Source organism: Bos mutus, chromosome 16 (genome assembly GCF_027580195.1).
Source record: "Bos mutus isolate GX-2022 chromosome 16, NWIPB_WYAK_1.1, whole genome shotgun sequence".
Taxonomy (NCBI): domain Eukaryota; kingdom Metazoa; phylum Chordata; class Mammalia; order Artiodactyla; family Bovidae; genus Bos; species Bos mutus.
This window is the reverse complement of record NC_091632.1, coordinates 67025221-67051884: the sequence shown is the minus strand read 5'-3', so window position 1 is coordinate 67051884 and position 26664 is coordinate 67025221. Positions and strand designations below refer to the sequence as shown.

Genomic DNA, 26664 nt, shown 5'->3' with positions numbered 1-26664 from the left:
GATAATATTGGTTCAAGTTTTTTTCTTTTTGTGAAGGAAACATTGATATTTGAATAAATCTCTTTTTCAGTGATCTATCCTTTCAGATGGAAGTGTTGGTACTCAGTTGAGATGTCATATGGACACCCTAATTTATTGGGGTGGACACTGTTTTCTGTCACTGAAAACATTACTCATAACCTGGACCTTCCTACAGTCTTGACACTGGGCAATTCTGTCCAGAGTTTAGGCAAACTCCTCTTACCTTGCTGCTAGTAGCACAGCCAGCAACTGTGCAAGCTTTCAGCTGGTATGAATATTCCATAAAGGGCTGAATTCCTTCCGTATCAGAGAAGCTCAGTGATGTTCCTCGAAAACATTCAATTCCATTTCGGAGAAGAATGTAGGCAATAATAGGACCTAAAAGAGATAGACAAATGCCTGAATTTGAGTGTGGGATTCTTTGAACTATTTGCAAACAAATTAGATGGCTTAGAGTTCTTAAAGCTCAACATTCAGAAAACTAAGATCATGGCATCTGGTCCCATCACTTCATGGGAAATAGATGGGGAAACAGTAGAAACAGTGTCAGACTTTATTTTTGGGGGCTCCAAAATCACTGCAGATGGTGATTGCAGCCATGAAATTAAAAGATGCTTAACCCTGGGAAGGAAAGTTATGACCAACCTAGATAGCATATTGAAAAGCAGAGACATTGCTTTGCCAACAAAGGTCTGTCTAGTCAAGGCGGACCGGTTTTTCCAGGGGTCATGTATGGATGTGAAAGTTGGACCGTGAAGAAAGCTGAGTGCTGAAGAATTGATGCTTTTGAACTGTGGTGTTGGATAAGACTCTTGAGAGTCCCTTGAACTGCAAGGAGATCCAACCAGTCCATTCTAAAGAAGATCAGTCCTGGGTGTTCTTTGGAAGGACTGATGCTAAAGCTGAAACTCCAATATTTTGGCCACCTCATGCAAAGAGTTGACTCACTGGAAAAGACTCTGATACTGAGGGATTGGAGGCAGGAGGAGAAGGGGACAACAGAGGATGAGATGGCTGGATGGCATCACTGACTTGATGGACATGAGTTTGGGTGAACTCCGGGAGTTGGTGATGGACAGGGAGGCCTGGCGTGCTGCAATTCATGGGGTCGCAAAGAGTCAGACATGACTGAGGGACTGAACTGAACTGAAAGTTCTGAAGAAATGGGATAATATAGCATTATTTAATATTAATTTGCTATTACATTGCTATGTGGAAGCAGTTCTTAATTACACTCACTCTTATGGAGGAGATAGATTCTTGACATGAATAATCAGAGTCAATTGTTTATTTCCTCTCAACTATTAAACATTTACTTTCAATACTATTTTGCCCTCTCATAACATGCTTTGCTTATTTGAAAGCAGCTTGGGGTCACACAGAGTTGGACACGACTGAAGCAACTTAACAGCAGCAGCAGATATATGCTGGGATTCAAAGAAAATAATAATTTTGGGCTAAAAATTTGTGAGGGCTAATTCACAAATGAATGATTCAGTTCAGTTCAGTCGCTCAGTCATGTCCAACTCTTTGCAACCCCATGAATCAGAGCACTCCAGGCTTCCCTGTCCATCACCAACTCCCAGAGTTCACCCAAACTCACGTGCATCGAGTCAGTGATGCCATCCAGCCATCTCATCCTCTGTCATCCCCTTCTCCTCCTGCCCCCAATCTCTCCCAGCATCAGGGTCTTTTCCAATGAGTCAACTCTTCGCATGAGGTGGCCAAAGTATTAGAGTTTCAGCCTCAGCATCAGTCCTTCCAGTGAACACCCAGGACTGGTCTCCTTTCGGATGGACTGGTTGGATCTCCTTGCAGTCCAAGGGACTCTCAAGAGTCTTTGCCAGAACCACAGTTCAAAAGCATCAGTTCTTCGGCACTCAGCTTTCTTCACAGTCCAACTCTCCCATCCATACATGACCACTGGAAAAACCATAGCCTTGGCTAGATGGACCTTTGTTGGGAAAGTAATATCTCTGCTTTTTAATATGCTGTCTAGGTTGGTCATAACTTTCCTTCCAAGGAGTAAGCATCTTTTAATTTCATGGCTGCAATCACCATCTACCGTGATTTTGGAGCCCAAAAATATAAAGTCTGACACTGTTCCCACTGTTTCCCCACAAAACTGAAGTTCCCTTTTTAGTGGTTAGATGTGTGCCAATTAAATGTATCCCACTAATTTCAGTTCCCTTATGGATTTAATGGGATTATGTTATTTTAATTTTAAAAATAGTTTAATACCATTTGATTGTATAGGTTTCTTCCAGCTTAAGACTATTACATCATCAAGATGATCCATTTTTGTCCACCTGGGGGGACTCACTCCTTCAGGCACATCTTCTTTTGTTCTGGCTCTAACTGCCTTGCTGAATCCTCGCCCATAGCGATTCCATGCAGAAATCCTATACTCATACATCATGTAGGGCTCCAGGTTCACATCTGGAAATACAGAAAATCAGACAGTGAAGTTTTTTCAAAAAATTAAAAAACTTTTTTTACCATCCTATTGAACATGAATGTCAAAACCTTTAAAGAGTTAAAAATAAATGCCTAATGTTCTGATCCCAGTGTATGTAAATAAAAACTTGAATGTCTCTATTTTCTGAATCATAAAAAATATTGTGTTTATTACAATATTTAGAAATATGAAAGACACAGAGATATGAAATTGCATAGAATGGAATTCACCTTTCTGAATAGAGAACTATGGATACATTAGAAAACAGATTGAAAAATAAAAGCATTCGACTAATGTACATTAGATGTTAATGCTTCCCAAGTTCATGATCTCTTCTGCATGAGGCAGGTTTGGCAACATTCTTTTATAATTTTATTATTATAAGCTTTACCAATTATTACATTGTCAATATTACTTTATTAAATTACTATATGAATTATAATGTAGTTATGAGATACAGGGATTGAAACTTAGCACATCATGATACCATTTTAGTGAATAAAAATGAATTCACACTCCATTATACATACTGTATATCAGAGAAGGCAATGGCAACCCACTCCAGTACTCTTGCCTGGAAAATCTCATGGATGGAGGAGCCTGGTAGGCTACAGTCCATGGGGTCGCTAAGAGTCGGACATGACTGAGCGACTTCACTTTCACTTTTCACTTTCCTTCACTGGAGAAGGAAATGGCAACCCACTCCATTATTCTTGCATGGAGAATCCCAGGGATGGGGAAGCCTGGTGGGCTGCCATCTATGGGGTCGCACAGAGTCAGACACATCTATACTGCACTACATATTCTTCCTTCCATCTTCCACCAAGCCAGAAAACAAAAATCAAACCAACCAATCTAATTAAAACAACAAAGCCAACTTGCTAAGATTTTTGGTCTGGCTAAAGTTTTAGATAATCATCCATGTGATTCAATGGTGTCTCAAAAGGTGTCTGAAACATCTTAGTTCAATTTTGAGTTTTAATAACTTTGGAAGGACAAATGCTACAAATTTACCAAAAACATTCCTTGAAAATTTAATTATTTAAATCTGCTTTCCACTTAATTCATTCTGTGAATTTTGAATATGTACATGTGTACTTTGTGTGGCAGTTTCTGATAACTCTTGCTTAGACAGGAGGGTCAGAAGAGGTCCTCCTTGGCTGCCGGGCCACCTGCCATATCTCCACTGGATGCAGGTTAATTCTCAGCTCCATCCACTTGGGTTATTTTATCACATTATCTTTACATGCATCTCCTTACAATAAACCCTACTCTGCCTCTTTTATAGAATTAGTATGAAAATAAAATTCAGTAAGTTATGTTGCAGAACTTCATAAAATATAAATTGCTATAAAAATGTATTTCTGTCTTCATTTTTCTCAGCGTAACTGCTGCTTTGTACCTGTGATGACCACCACTGAGTTCCCAGATCTCCCTTCTGTCCAGAGACCTCTTGGCCAGAGTCTACATTTCTCAGTTACCTTTGCAACTTGGTGTAGTCACATGACTTATCAACAATGGAAGGAGCGTGGGAAGTGACATAGGCAATTTGTGCATCACTTTCTAAAGAGGAAATCATTTGCATTCTTATCTCCTTCTGATGGGCTAGAACTAGGGTGTTGTGGTAACTCAGGCTGTACCACTTGGAAGCATGATGAGGAATCTAGATCCTGAATGACCCTGTGGGAATGAGCTTCCCAGAATGTCCACTGACCCACAGATGGTAACTCGAGTTTTGAATATCTTGTTATAGTAGATTAAACTACTCATTACAAGTACCTGTTATTCTGTACATTTCAAGCCCACGTTTCTATTTCTATCTATGGCAGCTCTCCACACTTCATTCCCGATCTTTCCTCCACTGTATTTCATTCTCCTTTGACTCTCTCATGTCTTATCCTTGTTTCTGTATTTTCCCATGAGGGCTGGTTTTTCAAAGACATTCCCAGCCCATAAAAGCATTTTTTTTTTTTTTTTTGGTTTACACATAAGAAATCATTTGTTGAAATTTTACCTTTCCTCAATCATCTCTCTCATTTCTTAGAGCTCTTTGTTCTTTGCCAGAATTTTTAACTCTCCTTCATTCATCTTTAACTTGCAAACTCAAAATCATTTTATACATTACATGGTGCTAATATTCTGATAATTGAGGGTGTTGGGTATTAGGGGGTATATGTTTGTTCAATATTTACTTGTTAACTGCTGAAATGTCCCATACATATTTGTCTTCATTATTTTTTTAGCTGACAGAACAATCCTTCCAAAAATGTGTATATAACTGTGTCATTCCATTGCTTAAAAAGTTTTACTATCCACTCGTTGTTGCATAAAGGTGAACTCTTTAGTGTGGCCTCAGAGGACTTCATTATATGACCCCCGCTCTCTGGCCTCTTCTCCATGACTTTCTCTGCCTTATACATGCTACATCCATATTGAGATACTGTTGTTTTTCAGACATGCTCAGCTTCCTCTTGCTTCCTGTACTTTGCATGTGATTCTCTCTCTGCCTGGTTCACCTCCCCTTTTCTCCTCAGGCATAATATCCTTCTTGAAGTCTTTCCTCCTTCCTCGCCTCTCTAATCTATGTTAGGTGTCTTTGTCATACTCTTCAAAATTATCCTATGCTAACCTCTATCATAGAACTTACCTGCACATCATTTCTCATATTAGAGGTAATTACATATTTGTTTCTCCATCTCTTCCTATTAGCTTCAAATCCCTGATGGAAATTCCTATTTGTTTTAAAGGTCCTGGTATGAAGGACTTCCCTGGTAGCTCAGATGGTAAAGAATCTGCCTATCCTGGTATACTGACTGGTTATTAGTAAGGATTTAATAAACTTTTTTGATAAATAAAGGATTGTATCAACAAATGAATTTTGGTCAGCACTGGTGGTAGGTTTAAATTGTCAATCTCTTAAAAAAACTGACTTTTTTAGTCTAAATTGGTCTCAGTGGAATTTGAGCATCATTTGAGTGCTGAAATTTTTTCATGAAGAAGAAAATTTTGTCATTTTTCATTTTCAATTTACACTGTTTTCCAGTAGGCAAAATGATCTTAAATATGGTCATTAAAAGCTCTCACAGTATTATATCAGTAGTTGGAAACAATTCTCTTCTGGAGAGGGCTATCGCAAATACGTCACAAAAATCCTTCAAACTCTTGACCCTGCTTAAAACAGGCAGATAAAAGCAGAGAATCATCTTAGAAGGAAACAAAGTAAGTTTTAAATGGGGGTTCATAAATTAAATCTATAACAAGGGCTGGGAGGAGATTAGTGGTCCAACTGTCTTCTATCCTGAGGCTTTTCCCAATTAAACGCATTACAATAAATATTTTTTATTTGCTTACAGTGTGATAAATCTAAAAGGTAAACAGGTCTGTTCTCTTCATGGGAGAGATGAGACAAGTGTCCAGCTGCCTATGAGGCATGGTAGGGGTGGTGAATGGCTTGACCATGTGTCACAGGAGCACAGAAGGGAGAGGGGGCTGGACTTGGGAAGTCTTCACTGCAGACGTGAATTCTGACCTTGTCCTTGAGTGTGACAATTAAGAAACACATTACAGGTGTAACGAACAGCTTGAAGGAGGTTGGGAGCACCCAGAAAGGAGCGCTACACTGTGTGGAGTCCTCTGATGTCTTCTGCTCCTAACAATGATATGATATGAACCTCACTTTTCCCATAAGTTACTTTTATTTACAGATCGGACCTTTGGTTTCCTCATCTGTTAAATGATCATACTTACCTGATTGCTTTGAGGGTAAGTTAGGTAAGGTTTAAAAATGCCTAGCACAAAGTGGTGGTGATGGGGCGGGGGAAGGGAGGAATGGGTTGGGATTTTGGGGATGGCAGATGCAAACTATTATACATAGAGGAGATAAACAACAAAGTCCTACTGTAGAGGACAGGGAGCTATATTCAATATCCTGTGATTAACCATAATGGAAAAGAATTTTAAAGTACACACACACACATAACCAAATCACTTTGCTGTACAGCAGAAATTAACACACATTGTAAATCACCTATACCTTAAAAAATGCACAACACCGGGACTAAATAATACTCAGTAAACTTTATTTCCCTCCCTAATCTACTCCCTCTCCTCCCAGTATCCTGCCTTAGTATTTTCCTTCTCAGGATTTGCCATTAGCACCTACCAGTGGCTGGGTAAGGCAATGGAGTCATGATGGAATGGAGTGGAATCTGTTTATTTGATTTTAGCTTGCTTGAATTATGTCACTTACATGTATTCTATTTCACTCTAAATAGATGTGTGTACACACATATACACACACAGTTGCACACACACATTTAATTTTCGAAAAACAGAACCTTAAGTAGGGCCTTAAGTAAATGGTTGAATAAAAAAAAAGTGAATAGATGGCAGAACTATTTTGGAGATAATCCTAAAATTCACAGCATTTTTCTCTACACTCAGCTTAGCCTGAGAATCACTATTTTGGACTAATGCTTTAAGGCCAAGATGGGGCTTAGAAATTACTTTTTTCCATAACCATGAAGGTTCTTACTCCCAAGATGGTGGCCGTCTTGGGGAACACCCCCAAAAAGACTAAGGGAGAGCACAGTCTCTGGACCCAGGCTAAAGAGGAAAGGGAATACTGATTTCACTGAGCAGTCTGTCTCCTCCTTGGAATGATGCTGTCAGGTCTTAATGAACAAGCATGTTTCTGCCTCTTTTTTGCTTGCAAGAATAACATTAACAACATTCATTCATGGCATTTGTTGAAAGCCTGCATTCAAACTTTTGAGAAAATTAGGCTCATTTAAAATTAACTGTGTATACCATAAAATGTCACAAAACTAATTTATCCCTCTGTTCTTTATTCTCTATGGGCTTACTTTAAAATAACATACATTCCTATTGAAAGTTAGACTTAAAAGTTGTTTTAACTGCTAACTTTGAACAGTTCCAGATTGTACCTTTAATCACCTGGTAACTAGCTGGCTCCTAAGTATGCTGAAATTAGTTGATACGAGGTGAAGGAAAGAGATGAGGTCAGAGGGAAATAAATCTGCATTTTCAACAGCCTGTCACTCTCCTTTCTAAGCCATAGGCAGGTGGCTCCCTCTCTGTTACCTGTGAAAGAGAGTGTGTTTACACTTCCCGTATGAACAGTCTCTTCAGCAGATGAACATATTTCTTCCATTGATTCCTTCCTGACGGAACTGTGAGATCCTCTCATCACCGTACAAACGTGGCTGGTAAAGTTGAAGTCACACCTGCCGCAGTGTGCTGTGGCTTCCATGGACGTCGGGCAGAGGGTTCGGCATGCTTTCGTTTCCTAAGTCAGGTGGTAGAGGTGGGGAGAGTGTGGGCAGCGGGGAGGAGATTTAAGACTTTCATTTAGACATGGGTGGGCTAGGTTTCTACAACTCTCAAATGAAATTTTCTTCTGCTTAGTTCATGAGTGACTATCTCAAAACTCTTAAAAAAGAAATGAAGGCAGTCTGCCTTACTAGAAAGAGAAGTTACTTTGAAATGACACAGATTTAGACTCATAATCCAGTTTTGCAACTTATTAGTGCTGTGACCTTGAACAAGTCTCTTATACTGTCAAAGCCTCAGCTTCTTCCGTGAAAGAATGGAAGTTCAATTTACTATACAGATTTGTTGCATGACTCAAATGACAGAACGTAAATGCCTTACACTTAGTAGATACACTATAAATAATAGTAGTAGTCATTATTTTATTATTGTTACTTTGACACTTTCCTGATGGAATTTTAGAGAAAAAATAAAATAAAGAATGTGAAATTTGAGAATCTGTGCTTCGTGTACTCTTGGGAATGTTGGACCAATGAGAAGTATTCTACATCCAAGTTCTATAAAATTTAAATATTTCATAAACTGTCATTATAATCATTATTATTTATACGTGTAAACTTTTTATCTGGTGAATCTCTGGGCTTTTTGTAGTTATTGATATGTATAAGTAGGCTTTAAGCTCAGAAAATGAAATACTTCATCATCTGAAATTACAGGAGATAGAAATAAAGCAATATTTCTACAAGGCAAAGTTCTACTTCATTTTCCTTTTGTATAGGTAGCATAACTTATTTAAAATCATTCTTGCTATTTAAAAGTGGTCTACATTGAATCTCTCTATTATCTAAAGTAAGTTAATTTTCCCAAAGATCATGAAAATAAAGCTGCTCAGAAAAATATAGTTGGATTTCCACTTAAATATGGTGAACTGAACACATACATTTATCTTCACTTCCTCTTAAAGCCCAACCAAATGACAATAAAGGAATATAGCTGAAACTCCAGTACTTTGGCCACCTCATGCGAAGAGTTGACTCATTGGAAAAGACTCTGATGCTGGGAGGGATTGGGGGCAGGAGGAGAAGGGGACGACAGAGAATGAGATGGCTGGATGGCATCACTGACTCGATGGACATGAGTCTCAGTGAAACTCCGGGAGTTGGTGATGGACAGGGAGGCCTAGCATGCTGCAATTCATGGGGTCGCAAAGAGTCAGACACGACTGAGCGACTGATCTGATCTGATATGAAGGAAGAGAAATAACACCTATTTTTTGGGATGTGGATGTATGTGGCAGAGATAATGTACACAGGAATGTCCATTTTTGTCTTTTCTCCCTAGGAAAACTAGATTTTCCAGTCTGACTACAAGAGGAGGAATCATGTGACCAGAAATGTCTGTGCGATGGTGTTCAGAAGAGATACTTTCTGCATCCAGGGAAGACTCTACATGTACAGTCCTCCACTCTTTTCCTTTTCTCACAAGATGGAAGGGACTTGGGTTCCTGAGACATTGCATGGAGGAGAGCTTCTGAAATCACACTGGACTAACCTGTGAAAAGTTAAAAAAATTCCTTTTGTTGACCCACTCCATACATGAGGACATCTGTTTTTACCTTGGTATTGTTCGATGTGTTATAGAAAAAACAGAATTTAGTGCTTTGAAGTTGAATGTTTCCTTAATAACAACAACAAAATCCTAAAGTATAAAGTGGCATTGTCTTCAGGTTAAGCAAGTGGCGGCAAAGAAATTCATAGTGAGTTTTGGGAATCTGAGAAGCTCTGTTATGCTGTGGCTAAATGTTTGGCAATACTCGGCTCTGGGATGACTGTGAAAGCAAGCCAGGTACCCCTGAATTCACTGTTCTAGGCAAGACAGCATAGGCTAGTACATGAGCCTGTGTACATATGTGGTTATGCCTGTATTTGGCAAAGTATTAAAAAACTGAGAGAAACTTAGAAAATAATTTGTGAAGCTTTAAAAAAAAATAGAGAGGGTTCCTTGGAAAATATAAGCCAGAGTGGGAAAACTAAATAAAAGTCTGCATACTGCTCAGTGAGAACCCCTCGTTTCTACTGGTTTCCCCATATGGTGGCTGGATATGTATCCCATTCCGACCTAGGATGGAGCACTTAAGGATACTTCATTAAGTACACCTATTGAGGATTCTTGGTAATGTGATTTATTGACAAAAAGCCATCTTTCCATAATGAGGACCGTACTGTGCTCCCCACCAATGGATTTCTACATATAACAACATGTCAGTTAATCTCGAGTGGAAAAAAAGAAGTTTAAAAATGTAGAAAAAAAGTCAGAGGAAGCAAAAACAAAACAAGGAAAAGAAGAAAATGAAATCATACCAAGCTTAAACCATAATGGAGAAGAATATGAAAAAGCACACAAACACACACACACACACACACACACAAAACTGAATCACTTTGCTGTTCAGCAGAAATGAAGACAACACTGTAAATCAACTATACGTCAATAAAATAAATGAGAAAACCAAAACTTTATAGGCAAAAAAATAGTATCAAACAAACAAGCAAGACAATTCAAAGGACAAAGCAAACAAACAATTTAAAAAGCGACAACAGAATGAATATTTTCAGAGTGAGAAATAAAGACATTTCATGGATGAAATAAGAGTAGGATGCCATAAATAAGTAATAATTGGCAAAAAAGAAAGAGCCATCAAAAACTAAAAAAAAAAAAGACAGCCAAAAAAACTCCACAACAAATCAATAGAATGGTGGAAAGATAAAGTTAAGACAATATCTTATAACACTGAAAAAGATGAGTCAATGGGCAAGAAACAAGAAGGAAAAAAATTAAAATACCAGTTAAGGAAGTTCAACACCCAACTTATCAGTGAAAAGAGAGACAAAAGAGGGAGCAAATTATCAAAGAAATAATAAAATAGCGTTCCCCAGAACTGCAGACCATGAGGCTCCACCCTGAAAAAGTCCACAAGAAGTATATCATTATCAATATTAATAATGGTGATAAGAGCATATACATAGAGGCACATTGTCATGACATTTTAGAAAAGCAGAAAAAAGAGGACGTCTTAAAAACTGTCAGGAAAAACAACATGGTTACCTACAAAGAAACAGGAGTTGGAATAGCAATGACAGTTTAAAAAAATCTAAAAAGGATTCAAAATCCTGAGTAAAAATAATTTTTTTTTCTCTTGAATTGTACACCTAGACAAGCTATCAATCCAGTGGGTAGGAGAATTACAATAATTTCAAACATCAAGCTCTCAAAATATTTACCTTTCATGTACCTACACCCAGAGAGTCAATTCTTCATGAAGAAGGGACATTTGGGGCTCGGAATACAGGGAGACCAACACAGAGAAGGAGGAAAGAGATTTCCCAAAGAGACAGCTTTGGGAACCTGGCTGGGACAACCATGCAGAAACCCCACAGAGATCCAGTCCAGACTGGAGCAGGAGTTGGAAGACTCTAGGAAGGTCTTCAGGAAACAAAATTGAGTCTAGAGATTGAGTTTTACCTATGACATACTGCTTGATTCAGCATTTAAAAAAATTCTCCTGATCACAATCATTTAAATATGAATTTTAAATACAAGTGTTAGTTGGCCTTCATAGAGCCAATTCAGGCCACCTTAAAACATCACAGGTATATCCTGAATGTCCCCTTGTAACGGAAGCTGTGTCTTCCTGACCAAAACCAGATGCCTGGGAATCAAATGTGAGGTGGACAATACTGAAACATGTAGATGTGAATGAGGCTTCCCTGGTGGCTCAGCCAGTAAAGAATCTGCCTGCAATGCAGGAGATCTGGGTTTGATTCCTGAGTCAAGAAGATCCCCTAGAGAAGGAAATGGCAACCCATGCCAGTATTCTTGCCCGGGAAATCCCATGGATAGAGGAGCCTGATGGGCTACAGTCCATGGGGTCACAAAGAGTCGGGCATGACTGAGCTACTAACATGAGATGAATTGTGAATGATGGTGTCATTTCTGAAATGAATAGGTTTTCTATTTTCATTTTTCAAACATGAATGCCCTTTTAAGGAGAGTTTTCTACATAGATCCTTCCTAACTTGTTATTTCAAAGGCATATTCTTGCGACATTACCAGTTCTTTAAGACTGGTAATAAAAGTAATAATAAGTTAGTATTTTTATAAGTAATAAAAATATTACTTAAGAAAAATGTCCTAGTCCAAACTTCTGAAAACACTGGCCTGGAATAAACTTAGACTCTAGAAACATAGTGTTGATTATATTTCTTTCATAGAACTGGCTAATTAAAGTTTTGTTCAAATCAGACCAATTCTTAAAATTTACTTATTTTTAACTGGAAGATAATTGTTTTACAATGATGTGTTGGTTTCTGCCATACATCAATACGGATCAGCCATAGTATACATATGTTCCCTCCCTTATGAGCCTCTCTCTCACCTCCCACCCCTCTAGGTTGTCACAGAATGCCAGATTTGAGTTCCCTGAGTCATTCAGCAAATTCCCACTATCTTTTTTACAAATCATAACATATGTTTCAACGTTACTCTCTTAATTCAATTTGCTCCACCCTCTCCTTCCCCAACTGTATCCAGAAGTCTATTTGCTATGAAATCAGATTGACTTTTAAAAAATTTTGTAGACAAAAAACCTATTTTTATTGAGCATTCTGTATGATTATTCACTTCCATGAAGTATCTATTCTCTTTAACAGTATTATGTGTTAATATTCATTGCTGCAAAGTGCTTGCCAGGGCCCTAAAACTCTCAAGACTTATGGTCCATTCCACGTCCATGATGTTCACACCATGATTGTATAATTACTTCAGTCATCAAGATCTCTTCCACTGTCTTTGATGAAAGCAGCCATTTTAGCCATCTCCTAATGACAAATAAATGTTCCTAGTCCTTTCCTTAAGATGGTGGGTTTCTGGAGTCTGGGGTCAAGTTTAATGCTAACAAGTAAGGCATGGCTGCGTGTGAAGCATCTCAACGGACAGACATAAATGATGTGCCCATAGGCTTATTCATTTTTGTGGTTGGCTAGCTTTTGCTGAACTTGCACTGTCTCTAGGAGTATGAAATGTACACAACTAAGTGAATCTGCTGGACCTGAAGTCTCTATTAAAAGAAAGTAAAGTCCTATGGTTGGGGGACTAGAGGGAAGAAGCTAAATTTCTTTTCATCTCCATCCACAACACCATGCCCGCTCTTTCAGCATCTCAGACTTTGTGTCTGCACTAATCTGAAGTGCTGGTAAAGCTTCCTGAGAACAGCTAATCATTATTAATTCCTTTAGAATTCATTGCAATAACATCAATCATAGCGAACTCATTTGGTATTAATATGGATGTAATGTGAAAATGAATAATGCACACAGGAGTTTTTATATTCCTATTTTAGAAAAATAGTTATGAACAATGTATTTCTCTTTCCATTGTCAAATCAGTGCCTCTGAGAGGTTTTCTATCAATTACCTTCATCATCATTCCAGTTGAAATCTTGTCAGAGCAAACATATTTCAAAGGATTATATCCAACTCCATTACAGCATTCCTGGCTCTTTGGAATAAGTTCAGTCTCACAGCATTTTACTGGCACTGGGTCATTCTTTTTAACATGTGCTTTAGACTCTCCACTGGAAGCTGAGCAGCATATGGTATCTGACATATTCACATAATCCAGCCCACAACAGAACATCCCTGCAACAATAAAATGTTATATATGAATATGAAATTTAAAAAACAGACGAAAACTGAGGCTATTATAAAGTTTGGTATAAAAATGTCAGACTCAGGCTGAAATGGTACAATAGCTCAGGTAGCATTTCCCTAGCACGGTGATTTAAATGTACAGCGAGGAGTCCTTCTGTCTAGGGCTCTTGCACTAGACACTAATTAGGTAAAGAACACACAAGAGGAAGTGTACTAAAAATCATTCAGCAGGGGGCCAAACTTCTCTGAAGCTCCATTAAAAAAAAAATGATCTGATTTCTGTCATGAGAATTACCTGCCCATTTTGTGATGATAACATCTTGTTATGGAAGAAGTGGTAGTTAAACCACAGGAATTCAGAAGAAATCTCTAGAAATTCACAAGGGAGAAGAAGTCACCCAAGCCCTCTGGGATAAGAGGCTAGGCAGTGGAGAGGGAGCACCAACCTAGAACTGGAGACATTGCCTAAGCATCTTGTAAGTTTCTGCCTGCCTTTGTCTAAGATACAGATAGATGCTCCTTGTGAATCCAGCAGCAACTATAGCCATCCTTGATCATAAGAGAGATTTGTATTCAAAACCAGTTGATCATGCTCACTGATCAGGTAAACCAGTTGGCCAGCTGGCCAGCATTTTTTTTCAGCTGCAAGTAGATCCATTGCTAGATGTGGGTTTGAGGTGCAGGGCAGTGGCAGAAAGACCTTATGGAGACAGTCATTGACCCCCACTTCTCAATGAAAGACAGGTGTACCTGAAGTACCAAAGAGCCTCCTTTCTCCCACCCAATTCAGTGTAACTTCCTGAGTTCACATCATTTAGATCTTGCCATAGAAGACACAGCAAATATATAGACATAAAAGGCTGAGTAAGCAAACAATTCTCTAGAGTTAGATTAAACTAGAATTTAAGGTACCTGTACCCCATGTCACCAGGCTATCATAGTAGAATTTATATCCAGTTACACAGCAGTGCAATGTGATGAATTATTTATTTTAATTATAATTTTATTTATTATTAGTCCTGACTGATAACATAAAGAGACTCAACTTCAAAGTGCCCTGGGGTCCTAAATTGTTTAATCTGGTCCTGTACATATACCTACACTATGAAATAGCCCCCTAAGAACAGACAAATGAATTTTAAGTACTTTTTAGATTATATTAAAAAAAAAAATCACTGAAAGTAGACAGTGATTTGACACAAGCCTTAAGAAAGATGTTTGTCTACTCATGACTCCAAAGGACCCTCTCACTGACCTTTCCATTTTGAAAAAAAGTTCAATATTAAAACATTTTAAGTTTTGATTAATAATATACATTGATCATTACTGCATTTCGTCACCATGTTTAAAGGTGATGCGTGTCCAAAGTAATTGGTTTAAAGGTAAACTGTGGGGTTTTTTTGTACTTTAGTATTAATTTTAGTTGTTTGTAATATTTCCAGGGAAAGTCCCTTCAGAAAAATATACACTACAGGGCTATCATTGTAGTCTGAGTCTTGATTACGATGGGTAAAATTCACATACACACACACAAAAATCCACAGCTTCAAGTTTTATATTGTTTGTGCATGTTTTTTTTTCTGCTGTCTTCTGATCAGACATTTAAATACAACCTTGGATTCTTTGCTGTCATTTTTTTTCTCTAGCATTTTTCTTAAAATAATTCATGTTTCTATTTTAAAGAGCAATCAAAATCTGAAAACTGGCCCTTTAGGGAGCAGAATACATTCTCCGCCTCCACTCCCAAATTACTTTATGGTTCCACCATGCTTTCAGTATAAAATCAAAATGCAGACATTGACCTAATTCCAAACTCCTAATCAGTCATCTGATCGCTCTGAGGGACTTTTGACAGGTCAACTAAAATTTTGATAATGAACTGTTTTTACACTAGAAAAAAAAAAGATGCATTCTTTCACAAAGAGCTTCATCTTTGTTTCACTGAATTAAAATTTTCAGCCAAGATTTCACTCACATAACAAGAAGTGACTCCCTTCCTAGTTTCTTTGGTAAACCATTACTTCTTTAATTATTATCAACCTTGTTCCAGTGTGATAAATTGCTAATTACTTAATACCCTAATCAGCGTTCATTCTTTGCACAGATAAACTGTGACAGTGCCATTAATTTAAATAGTAATTTCACTTAATGGCCAGAACGGCACACCAGATTTTTATGCAGCATTTTCTGAAGACTGCATCCATCACTGCAATATTCTGACATAAAGATGTCTGACGTGCACTAACTCACTTAGGGAGAGCAGATGTTGCCGAGCAGAGCTTGGTAGTAATTCCCATAGTGCATCACTTCAGCATGAATGAGCTGCAAATTCAGAGACACTCTTCTGAAACTGCAATGCAATAACTTTTGACCCTACCTAATTTATCACATGGAGCACTTGACTTTTGAACTTTGACACAGAGAAGGCACCGTTTTAAATATGCCCAAAGAAAAACAAAATGAGTCATGTATTATTGATGGATTGATCTATACTTCCAGAGGCTCTTCATTAAATTTGTACAAATGTGGAGATTCTCTTTGAACAAGATACAGATATTATTAAAGGGGTAGAGTATGCACTGAACTATCAGATATTTCTCTTTGAGATCAAACAACCTATATTGGTTTTCCAAACTGCATATATATCCAATGGATAGGTTCCACTGTATTGGATACAACTGAAAAATAGTGAAGGAAATAATTTTTTTACTCATAATATTATGAATACTTCCAATATGTTACCAACACTTACTTATTGTCCATGGCTGAAAGGAGAACATTTATAAACATCTAATCCTGATTAGTTTCTAAATCATTAATTCTATAAAACAAGTGCTCCATTAAAAAAAAAAGCCCAAGAATTAGCATGCTTTTGAGATAAAAATAATATAGTCATAAAAAACAGAGTCTGGAATATGACAAATGATTGTGGAACTCTGGGGCTGACCATGGAGACCACGTTTTAAGCCATGGGATTATGCTTCAGATTTAGAAGAATGTTCAAAAAAAAAAAAAAAAAAGAAGACTTGTGATTAGTCATTCTAAGGACAAACATAAAGTTGATGGCAGAACATGAAAGAAAAGAAATGCATCTTTTCTTCACCAGCAGATGGCTCTATGACTACCCCCACAAAACTGAGACAGGGTAGGGTGAAAACATTTCCCAAATCATTGCAGTGTATTTCGTAGCGTTTATACATTACACTTTAAAAAAGTTCATTATGTCATATGGAAATCTTCCTGGGAACTCTTCTTTCAATACAAGTCTTACACAATGGATTTCTGTAATGTATTTTCCTCTTTGCAAAGTCCCCAAATCCCATCTATGTAACAGGATTAGCCACTCATTCTACAGCTGTCCCAGTCAAGGATATGGAAACTCAGAACCTTATTCTAGAAGAGTTTCAACCCAGAGTTTCATACCCAAGACTGCATGGACAACACGGATAATAGAACTAAAGCCATCTGTTCCAAAGGTATGTCATCATCAGTTCCTCTTGGCTAACAGAAAATCTTGTCCTTTCAGCATGACAGAGAGGCTTTAATTTTCATCTTTTAATATGAAGGGGTATAATCAAGTCAAACCCAAGACTGATGGCACAAATGATAAAACCATATAAGCAAACACTATGAATAAAAAGAGTAATAAAAAGGTTGAAAATATAGTCAAAGAAAATGGTTAAGAATACATAGCCACCGAAATGACGAGCATGACTTTCATCCCGAGGTACCTGTATAACACTCCTACACAACTCATCTGCCCAGAGAGAGCACTAAAAACATAAACGCTACCCCAGCACTTCTGTTCCAACAGCATCTGTTAATTCACTCCATTTATAAAATACATATTGACAAAGACAACTGAACTGGGACCAGGGAGATTTGATTTGGTGTGAGAAAGTCAATTCAATGTGATTTTGTTAAAGGGCTCCTGCAGGCAAATAAAAGAGTTTAAGTAATAAAGTACATAAAGAGATGTTTTATGAGCCAGCCCGGTCTCGTGGCAGGCACACAATGCCAGTCAGGGAGAGAGGCCAGGCTTAGGAACAATATTATGAGATCCAAACCCTCATGCAGCAGGTATGGTGCTGCTAGGTTGAGGAGAGAAAGGGCCATATGGATATTCTGGAAGGTCATTGAGGTCATAATCATTAGGGGCGACAGGAGGGAGCGGCAACAGAGAGAGGAAAAAAGACATGTGGAACGTGTCTATTTTCAGTGAAACCTGCAGGGAGGTCAAGAGACTAAAAAGAGATTTTTTTTTTTCCTTTTTAAAATGCTCATTTCTTCAGGCCACCATGATTACTAGAGTTAGCGGAACTGTCGAAGGTCAGGAGGACTGTGGAGCTAATTTTGAGTCACAGGAATTGAGGAATGTCACAGTTTGCTTAAGAAATATTTGATTAGTATGGGTATCTTATTGAAATTTGGGGATTGTGAAGTTTAGGCCCATGAATGGACTTCAAGGGCATGTGAAATGTCAGGCAAAGTTTTGGGTGTATCCTACATATTACTATTTGAAGTGAGGGTATGCCACTTTCAAAAGACTCTACCAGGAGTGTACAACATTCAAAAGACTCAGAACCTTGTCCTAGTGGACAATTTATGCTTAGGAAAGGTACTTTTGGCAAGAGTGTTTTAACAGACTTAAATTTGCTTTTGTTTTTGGCAATAGTGTTTTAAGGGACTTATCTTTCTGTCTCCTTCACATCCATTTGCCACTCAAGTCTGATTTATCTCAAATCACAGTTATTATTATCTCATCAACTCTTCCCTGAGTACCAAACAAGGTTCAAATCCTTTTGGCTCTTCAGGTTTATCTCCCTCTATTTGCTTACATGCTGTGTCTACCTCCAATAAACCCAACTGCTCACCCCTACCTAGACATGCTTTACAGGATGCTAATTTCACACTTCAGCTCAGGCTATGCCCTCTACCTGAAACATCCTTCTTCCATCCATGCATCTTAAAATCCCACTCCTTGTTTGTGGTTCTGATTCAGTAGTTTAGCTTTCTTCATCACTTTGGATGGAGTGATCACTCAGTTTTAAGATTATGCTTATATATTCATCCTTCTCATATGCGTATGTTTAACCATACAGGTAATTTTCTCCTTGATTAGATTGCAAGTCCTTAAGGATAACAATAGAATCTTAGCCATTTTATACCCACAAAACACTGAGAATATTTTGAATATAATCACAACACAATATAAATTTATTGAATGAAGGAATATGGCAATTGACTGAAAATAAAAACAACAGAAGAACAACAATGTTAAAATGAGACAGTGCTGCTGTTTTAAAACTCTGGCTCAGTACGGTATTGGGGGGTAACACTTTTGCATCCCCACTTCTCTACAACAATGGTTCTGTCTTTAATGGATCTGTTTTCAGCTAACTCATCCAAAGGAATAAGAGTTACTCAACTGATCAGTCACAGTTCAGGATAACTAACTAATGGTCATGATTTCCTAATAGAGTAAGCCTTAAGGCATTAGTTCTTAAAGTTTGATGTCAGGACCCCTTTATACTTTCACAAATAAACCAGGATTACAGATCGCTTTTGTTTATGTGGGTTATATTTGTTGATATTTACTAGATTAGGTCCCATCACTTCATAGAAAATAGATGGGAAAACAGTGGAAACAGTGGCTGACTTTATTTTATTGGGCTCCAAAATCACTGCAGATGGTGATTGTAGCCATGAAATTAAAAGACGCTTACTCCTTGGAAGGAAAGTTATGACCAACCTAGACAGCATATTAAAAAGCAGAGACATTACTTTGTCAACAAAGGTCTGTGTAGCCAAGGCCTGGTTTTTCCAGTGGTCATGTATGGATGTGAGAGTTGGACTATAAAGAAGGCTGAGCACCAAAGAATTGATGCTTTTGAACTGTGGTGTTGGAGAAGACTCTTGAGAGCCCCTTGGACTGCAAGGAGATCCAACCAGTCCATCCTAAGGGAGATCAGTCCTGGGTGTTCATTGGAAGGACTGATGTTGAAGCTGAAACTCCAATACTCTGGCCACCTCATGCGAAGAGCTGACTCATTTGAAGGGGACGACAGAGGACGAGATGGCTGGATGGCATCACCGACTCAATGGACATAAGTTTGGGTGGACTTCGGAAGTTGGTGATGGACAGGGAGGCCTGGTGTCCTGTGGTTCATGGGGTCGCAAAGAGTCAGAGATGACTGAGCGACTGAACTGAACTAGACTGGAGCTTAATACTGAAATGTTTGAAATAGGTATTCATTAATTCACCTAAAATAATAATAAATGTATAACATGTTAATATAAGTATTTTTGAAAAATAAACGTATTTCCAAACTGAGAAAAATTAGCAAGAACAATGACATTGTTTTACATTTTTGCAAGTCTCATTAACATCTGGCTTAACAGAACTACCTAAATTCCCCTGTTTGCACATTCAACTTTTGCAATAATGCCCATCAACAGATGAATGGATAAAGAAGATGTGGCATATATACACACAATGGAATGCTACTCAGTCATAAAAAAAAGAATGAAATTGTGTTATTTGCAGTAAGATGGGTGGACTTGAAGGTCATTATACTAAGTGAAATAAATCAGACAGAGAAAGACAAACACAGTATGTTATTATTTATATGTGGAATCAACAAACTAGTGAATATATAGCAAGAAAGAAGCAGATTCACAGATACAGAACAAATAAGTGGTTACCAGTGGGGAGAGGGAAGGGACAAGAGGTAAAGTAAGTGTAGAGGAAGTGACTTAGCAGCAAGGGTATAGGATTAAGAGATACAAGGCACTATGTACAAAAATAAGCAACAAGGACAGATTTTACACCATAGGGAATATAGTCAATATTTTATAATAACTATAAATAGAATGAAAGTGAAAGTGTTAGTTGCTCATTCATGTTCAACTCTTTGGGACCCCATGGACTGTAGTCTGCCAGGTTCCTCCTCTGTTTATGGAATTCTCCAGGCAAGAATACTGGAGTGGTTAGCCACTCTCTTCTCCAGGGCATCTTCCCGACCCAGGGATCGAACCTGGGTCTCCTGCATTGCAGGTGGATTCTTCATTAATTCTTTACTGTCTCAGGCACCAGGGAGGCCCATAAATAGAATACAACCTTTAAAAATTGTGAATCACTATATTGTATACATATAACATATAATATTGTACATCAACTATACTTCAATTAAGAAAACCAGAAAACTCTTCTGCAGTATTGCATGTCATGTAATCTCTGGACAGCTCCACTGTATAGTATGAGAGAATGAAGGTGAATAGGTTAGTATGCAATAGTTTAGTATTATTGCGAAATTAGTTTTGATCTCACCTTCAGAATTCCCTTGGCCATACTTTAAAAGTTGCTGCTTTAGAGCCTAGCATGCATTCACAGCACCTTTTCTTCTAACTTGGCACATGTGTGGTGTGCAGTCAATCTCTCTCTTTTTTTCTCGTCATCCCAAAAATGTTTGTAACTTGGTAGTTACTGGGTCTGCCCATCTGTTCTGATAAACATGGTTTGGATTGGAGAGTATCCAATGCTTGTTCAGTTATCAGAATGCTCATAAAGTTTAAGAGCTATGATTTTTCCAGTGTGGATGTGAGAGTTGGACTGTGAAGAAAGCTGAGCACCAAAGAATTGATGCTTTTGAACTGTGGTTTTGGAGAAGACTCCTGAGAGTCCCTTGGACTGCAGGGAGATCCAACCAGTCCATTCTGAAGGAGATCAGCCCTGGGATTTCTTTGCAAGGAATGATGCTGAAGCTGAAACTCCAGTACTTTGGCCACCTCATGCGAAGAGTTGACTCATTGGAAAAGACTCTGATGCTGGGAGGGATTGGGGGCAGGAGGAGAAGGGGACGACAGAGGATGAGATGGCTGGGTGGCATCACTGACTCGATGGACATGAGTCTGAGTGAATTGCAGGGGTTGGTGATGGACAGGAAGGCTTGGTGTGCTGCGATTCATGGGGTTGCAAAGAGTTGGACACGACTGAGTGACTGAACTGAACTGAACTGAACTGATGGGGATGGAGTTAGCAACACTTCTTAGTCATAGTGGCAGGAGATTCACAGGCAAATCTCTCAGCCTTCCTTACATTTAGGTATCTATAGATAGCTGAGTTTCAATAAACTGTTAATAAAAGTATCTGCTATTCCTAGGTCTGGCCAATAAAAAAAAATCCACATCTGTTATTTTATACTTTTTCCTTCTTATGATTGCAGGAATGGATACAATTCCCAGGTAATTTGAGACTCTACCTGTTGAAAATAGCAGCACTTTCAACAATCAGAACGACTGTGGGAAAGAGAGCTACCTGGATGACAACATTCACATCACAGTCCTATTATATGGGAAAGAAATGAACCTCCATGGTATTTGAACCTTTATAAATTTTGAGATTCATTTACAATAATGATGAGTGATACCTGAAGTAATACAGCCACTGACTTGACGTGTGATTTGGACAAAAGTTTTAAACTTCCATTAGAAGTACTTCTCTTTCTTCATCTATAAAGTGGAGATAATAATAGTACCTATCTCATAGGGTTTGCTCTAAGGGTGAAACATGTCAATGTATATGAAGCACATAGAACTCAGCTTGGCAAACAGTGAAAATGGAATGTTGCCTACTTTTTCATATTGTAATATTTTTAGGTCTTTATTGAACCTATTCAATATTTCTTTGTTTTTTTTTGTGTGTGTGTGTTTTGTTTTTTGGCCATGAGGCATGTGGGATCTTAGTTCCTCTGCCCAGGGACTGAACCACTGCTCCCTATACTAGAAGTCAAAGTCTTAACCACTGGGCCACCAGGGAAATCCTTGCTATAATTTGTCTCCTGTTCTTTGTGTACATCTTTTAGCCAGTAAACAGTACCTTGGAGTTCCTTGGACTGCAAGGAGGTCAAACCAGTCAATCTTAAAGGAAATCAACCCTGAATATTCATTGGAAGGACTGATGCTGAAGCTGAAGCTCAATACTCTGGCCACCTGATGTGAAGCGGTGAGTCATTAGAAAAGATCCTGATGCTGGGAAAGATTGAAGGCAGGAGGAGAAGGGGATGACAGGGGACAAGATTGTTAGATGGCATCACTGACTCAATAGACATGAGTTTGAGTAAGCTCCAGGAGAAGGTGATGGACAGGGAAGCCCTGGTGTGCTGCAGTCGATGGGGTTGCAAAGAGTTAGATACAACAGAGCAACTGAATAACAAGGAGACACTGGGCTGGATTTCTTGACTGGCTATATTTCTTGACTATATTTAGAATACTAGCCTCTTACATCTACTATCCATGGAGGAAATTTCTGAAATGACTGTGCATCTACATGGTCACTTGTGCATGTATTATCTGATTTAATATAACATTGAATTTTGAAGATCTTGGGAGGTTGGTTTTTCCTTTTTGTTTTTGTTTTTCCTGGCAAAGTCAAGTTTCTTGTTAGCATATAGGACAGATCCAGAGGTAATCCTTAAATTTGTCAGGTCAATGAAAATGTCATAATTGAAATCTAATTCTGTTGTATGTAGGACTATTTACTCTTACTATTTTCTGGACAGTTGATGGAAACCAACATAGTGACATACGACTATCAGCCAACTTGACAGCATATATATTAAAATCCTCCTCGAGATATATCCCACTGGTTTGGATTTTAAAAATGCCCAAGATGGATACAATTGTGGATCCAGAGAGGTGATCTACAACTTCACAGGATAGTAAATGCCTTGGAAATACCCTTGATAGCTATTCAGAGATAAAAATAATCAGAAATCAGGGATTTTTTTTTCCTTTGGTTCAAAGAAGGAGATTAGTCTGTCCCACATTGGGAGGATTGAAATTTAATTATGAATAATTAAAAATTAATTTTAATTAAATTTAGCGTTTCTTATTTATATAAGGGCTACCCAAATACTGAGAGTCTATATTCTTATTAAGGGACAAGATTTTGGTATAGCCAGGATCGATACTTTCAATAATTTTGATTAACTTCATTATTGAAGAGCTCCTCTTAATAGTTTACATCAGAGCTTTACAGAAAAGAGAATGTATATAAGAACATAGTATTTAACAATAAAACTATAATAATTTAAATAATTGTTACTTGTATTATGGATAATTCTTTGATTTTTTTGAAAAGAGAAGAAATTATAGAAAGATAGTGGAGAGTTCATAGTTCATCTCCATCAAGATACTATAATGTCCCAAAATCTTAACTTGGAGGGCTAGACTTCCAACACATACTAGTTGTAGGGGTAGATTTACCTTAAAGCTCAGGAAACTTGATCTTCAAGGTCCTTCGCTTGCATGAGCCCCTTCCAAGGCAATCATGGTTATACATTTTTATGAAATTTGCAAATGTATGATATATAATTACAATTTGTTTTGGCCACTGTCTCTTGCCCTTTTAGCTTGCCATCTGTTATATGTGTCCTCATATTGATTAAGACTGGGGTAGCCATGGACATTTTTGAGCTCAAACCAAGGGGAAGTTGAGTCTGGGGAATACTTAGTTTGGCTTCAGTAGCTAATATGATTTCAATCACTTTCTTGGGTGCTTGGGGCTGGTGCACTGGGACGACGCAGAGGGATGGTATGGGGAGGGAGGAGGGAGGAGGGTTCAAGATGGGGAACACATGTATACCTGTGGCGGATTCATTTCGATATTTGGCAAAACTAATACAATATGGTAAAGTTTAAAAAAAAAAGTTGTCAAGGCTTAAGTATGTCATTTTAACCACAATTTGGTAAGATAAGTAATGCAAGAAATCACAAACTTTTAATTTGTATGCATGTAAAGGAAAGGTTTAAAGAAAGATCAGATAGAAAAATTAATATGAGACAAAAGCTATAAAAATGAACAATGGAATCAACTGAAATATTCTGACATCAAGAAGAAAACTGTAACAAGATAAATTTCAAATCATACCCAAAGTAGGAAACTATTAAAAGAAAATGTTGGATCTAGGATTGAAGCAATGCATAAGCAATTTGATTACTTTGATCATACAAATTATGAACAGAAATAACTCATATTGGAAAAATCTCAACTTCTTACTCATTTGTAGATAAAACAATGGCATCTATGACAAAATACAACTTATAAATTCAGTCATACAGTAAGGATATCCATGAAAACTGGTAATGATACTGTCAAGTCAACAAATAGCTAAGACGAGTCACTGCAAATCACCTTAAGACAAAATGAGTTAAAACATCCTAAAACGTTAAAAATCCTTGGTAGGTATTTCTCCAAATTTGACAATAATCAAACATTTCTATAAAATTATAATGATGAGTTGTGAAGCTTAAAGTCACTTCTATAAACTTAAAATCATTAAAAAATAGTTTGATCAACTATGTAACAGAAAAGAATGAATTACCTATTCTTTCTAGATAATATCTTTCTATTCTCTCTGGATAATTATAGTACAAAGCCATTTTTATATGAAAAGGTGACCAAGGGTGTAAGTTAAACATGTCAGGGGGAAAAAATAGAGATGCCAGAAGCTATATAATTAAAATTATAATTCTTATATTTGTTTTGTCTTCATCATTTTGTTTTCTTAAAGACCATTGCCCCGATTTTATACCTTTCAGGCACACCCAAATCTAGATCTGACTAAATGTGTAATCTTGTGCAAATGTCTAATCTCTGTGCCTCAGTTTCCTCATTTAGAAACATGAACAATAATAGTAACCATTTTGTAAAGATTAATTGAGGTAATAATGTATAAAACACTGGGCATGGTACCTCCTAGGTAGTAAGTACTCAATGACAATGATTGCTATTAATGTTAACTTAATAGCTGTAGCAGAAAGGGAGTAAAAGAATTTGTACACAACATCATCAGTAATAATTTGTACCTTATCAGTATTGCTGTGAATTATTCTCTTGGTCCAGAACCAATGCATTCATGTGTTTGTTTGCTTTTTGGTGGACATGACACAGTTTTGGTCTGTTTTTATGAAATACATCACATGCACATAAAAATGTGAGATTACATTTTTCTTTATTAGTGTGTAGTTAGTTGTTGCATCAGATGTAATTAAAATAAACTTTCATTACTTATATGTTTTATATCTAAGGCAAATCTGTCAACTTCTCTGCTTCACAGATTCTCTGTTTACTGAAAAGTAGACAAGGCTCCCTTACCTGGAAGGCGACTGTATACCACACCCTCTTCCTCTCCCCCGCAGCACTCGAAATCTTTGCTCACAATCTGTCCACCACAGCACTGCTGGCCATGGCCATCATGGAGCCTCCCAGCACAGCAAATCTGCTTTCCTGAGGTGGAGTACGGCATTCTGCCACAGCAGGAATTGCCTAGGCCAGCGGAAACCCGATTGTGCTGTTCATCTGGACAACATACTTCACCTGTCAATTTAGGACAATAACCATCATTGCATGAGTTAAAAAAATATGCTTTGACTCACAACGAAATGTTATCACAACGATCCTGCAGATGCCAACCACTTGACAGGATATTGTCATACCGGAGATACAAAATCTCAATACAACTTCAAAATTTTTACATTAAGGCGTATGAACATTTTTGCACTGAAGGTGTATAAACATGTTTCAATTTTGCACTGAAGGTGAAAAACATGTATAAACAAACATATTGAAGGTGTATAAACATGACATACACATATGCCAACTTAGAGGCAAGGCTATGTTGCCTATTTTCTCTCTGACTGCTACTACATGAGCACGTGAAGTTCTGGTGACATGGATTAAGTGGCATTATAAAAAAAGATCTGTGTACAAATACTCTTCTATCTATTTAGTATAATTTTTTTTGGAAAAAAATTTTTTTGTATGGATTCAGAAAACAATTCTTGATCAATTCATATTGCTTTTGATTATAATTTACTTAAACTATATTTATTTAATCAAAAAATATTTCCAGTGAAAAGGTTAATTAAGTGAGAGGAGGTAAAAATACTATATTCAAGTCTGCATATTAGTATTTTGCTGAGCTATGGTGGACACTGAATTTCACTGACATAGTTAACATCTACATTTACCCTTCATGTGATATTCTGGGAAACCTGAGATAAGAATAAAATAATCTTTTGCATAGTGCCTTGGGATGAAAGGATTCAAATACTCTAAATATCAGTAGTGTGCTTTTTTTTTTTGTATGAAGCATTGTCTAAAGGATAGGAAAACTTTAAAGA

General features: G+C 37.5%; 1 protein-coding gene across 1 annotated transcript in view; it reads right to left on the bottom strand.

Annotated features, from left to right (window-relative positions):
- USH2A (usherin) overlaps nucleotides 1-26664 on the bottom strand; it is a 928983-nt gene that overhangs the window by 202528 nt on the left and 699791 nt on the right. The window contains exons 49-53 of the mRNA XM_014481290.2: nucleotides 25637-25858; nucleotides 13244-13467; nucleotides 7583-7787; nucleotides 2263-2460; nucleotides 245-399 (exon numbers count right to left, since the gene is read on the bottom strand). Of these exons, the coding sequence (XP_014336776.2) occupies nucleotides 245-399; nucleotides 2263-2460; nucleotides 7583-7787; nucleotides 13244-13467; nucleotides 25637-25858 (1004 nt within the window). The remainder of the gene's footprint in view (nucleotides 1-244; nucleotides 400-2262; nucleotides 2461-7582; nucleotides 7788-13243; nucleotides 13468-25636; nucleotides 25859-26664) is intronic.